At 49.4% G+C, this 1,061-nt stretch overlaps 1 protein-coding gene across 1 annotated transcript; it reads left to right on the plus strand.

The window, feature by feature from the left end:
- Positions 1-337: 337 nt before the first annotated feature.
- Positions 338-727, plus strand: KCNE1 (potassium voltage-gated channel subfamily E regulatory subunit 1). Its single transcript, XM_052647251.1, has one exon. The coding sequence runs from the start codon at positions 338-340 to the stop codon at positions 725-727; it is 390 nt and encodes a 129-aa protein (XP_052503211.1).
- The last annotated feature ends 334 nt before the right edge of the window (positions 728-1,061 follow it).

The following is a 1,061-nucleotide window of genomic DNA, read 5'->3' on the forward strand; positions in this document are numbered from 1 at the left end:
CTATCACGCCCTGTGATATGTGCATTCAAGGAACTCTTTCTGCTGTGGTGGCAGGGGCTGGAAATGGTGAATAGAAATAAACGTGAATCAATTAATCGTTTGACCAATCAAGAGAGGGCACTGTGCAGATCCCAGGTGGCACAACCCATAACAGACAAGTGTGGTTAGGGTACCCCGTCACTGGGATTTTTAACAACTCTGTGCAGTGTGTGTGTGGTGGTGGTGGCAGGGGGTGGGTTTGGAGCCAGTCCATATTTTGTGATTTCAGGTTGCACTTTTCTTTAAGACAGTTTTCCTGGGAAGTTCACCCTGCGGGAGTGAAACCTTGACTCTCAGGATGATCCTGTCTAACGCCACGGCCGTGACACCTATGCTGACCAAGTTATGGCAGGGGACAGTTCAACAGGGCGGCAACACGTCTGGGCTGGCCCGCAGGTTCCCAGGCCACGAGGACGGCAAGCTGGCAGCGCTCTACATCCTCATGGTCCTCGGCTTTTTCGGCTTCTTCACCCTGGGCATCATGCTGAGTTACATCCGCTCCAAGAAACTGGAGCACTCCCATGACCCATACAACGTGTACATTGAGTCTGACACTTGGCAGGAGCAGGACAAGGCGTACTTCCAGGCCCGGATTCTGGAGAGCTGCAGGGCGTGTTACGTCATTGAGAACCAACTGGCTGTAGAGCGACCCAGTGCATACCTTCCTGAGATGAAGCGGTCGTCCTGACCCCAGGACCAGTCAAAACTGGACAGAGCCTCCCTGATGAGCTGATTTTTCTAATCACATGTTCCTTATTTTCTTTATTGTATGAGTATAATTGGGGTTTTTGTCTATCATAAGGGGTGAAAGGGGGATTTAATATCACTATATTTCTAAAATCACATTCCTTCTATAATAGATTGTCAGTCATTTCCCAGTATCCGTGACTGCCTTGTTAATTGCAGCAAAATCTCCGCAATCATGGCCTCTGAAAATAAGAGCCATATTTCCCTGACTGCCTTGCAGCTAGCAAGGTCATGTGTATGAAATTCTGGCCAGCAGAAGGGGGAGTGATGAGTGC

This window comes from Budorcas taxicolor, chromosome 1, assembly GCF_023091745.1.
Source record: "Budorcas taxicolor isolate Tak-1 chromosome 1, Takin1.1, whole genome shotgun sequence".
NCBI lineage: Eukaryota > Metazoa > Chordata > Mammalia > Artiodactyla > Bovidae > Budorcas > Budorcas taxicolor.

Bases quoted from the DNA above. Each gene is read 5' to 3' on its own strand.
- KCNE1 (XM_052647251.1), top strand. From the start codon at position 338: ATGATCCTGTCTAACGCCACGGCCGTGACACCTATGCTGACCAAGTTA.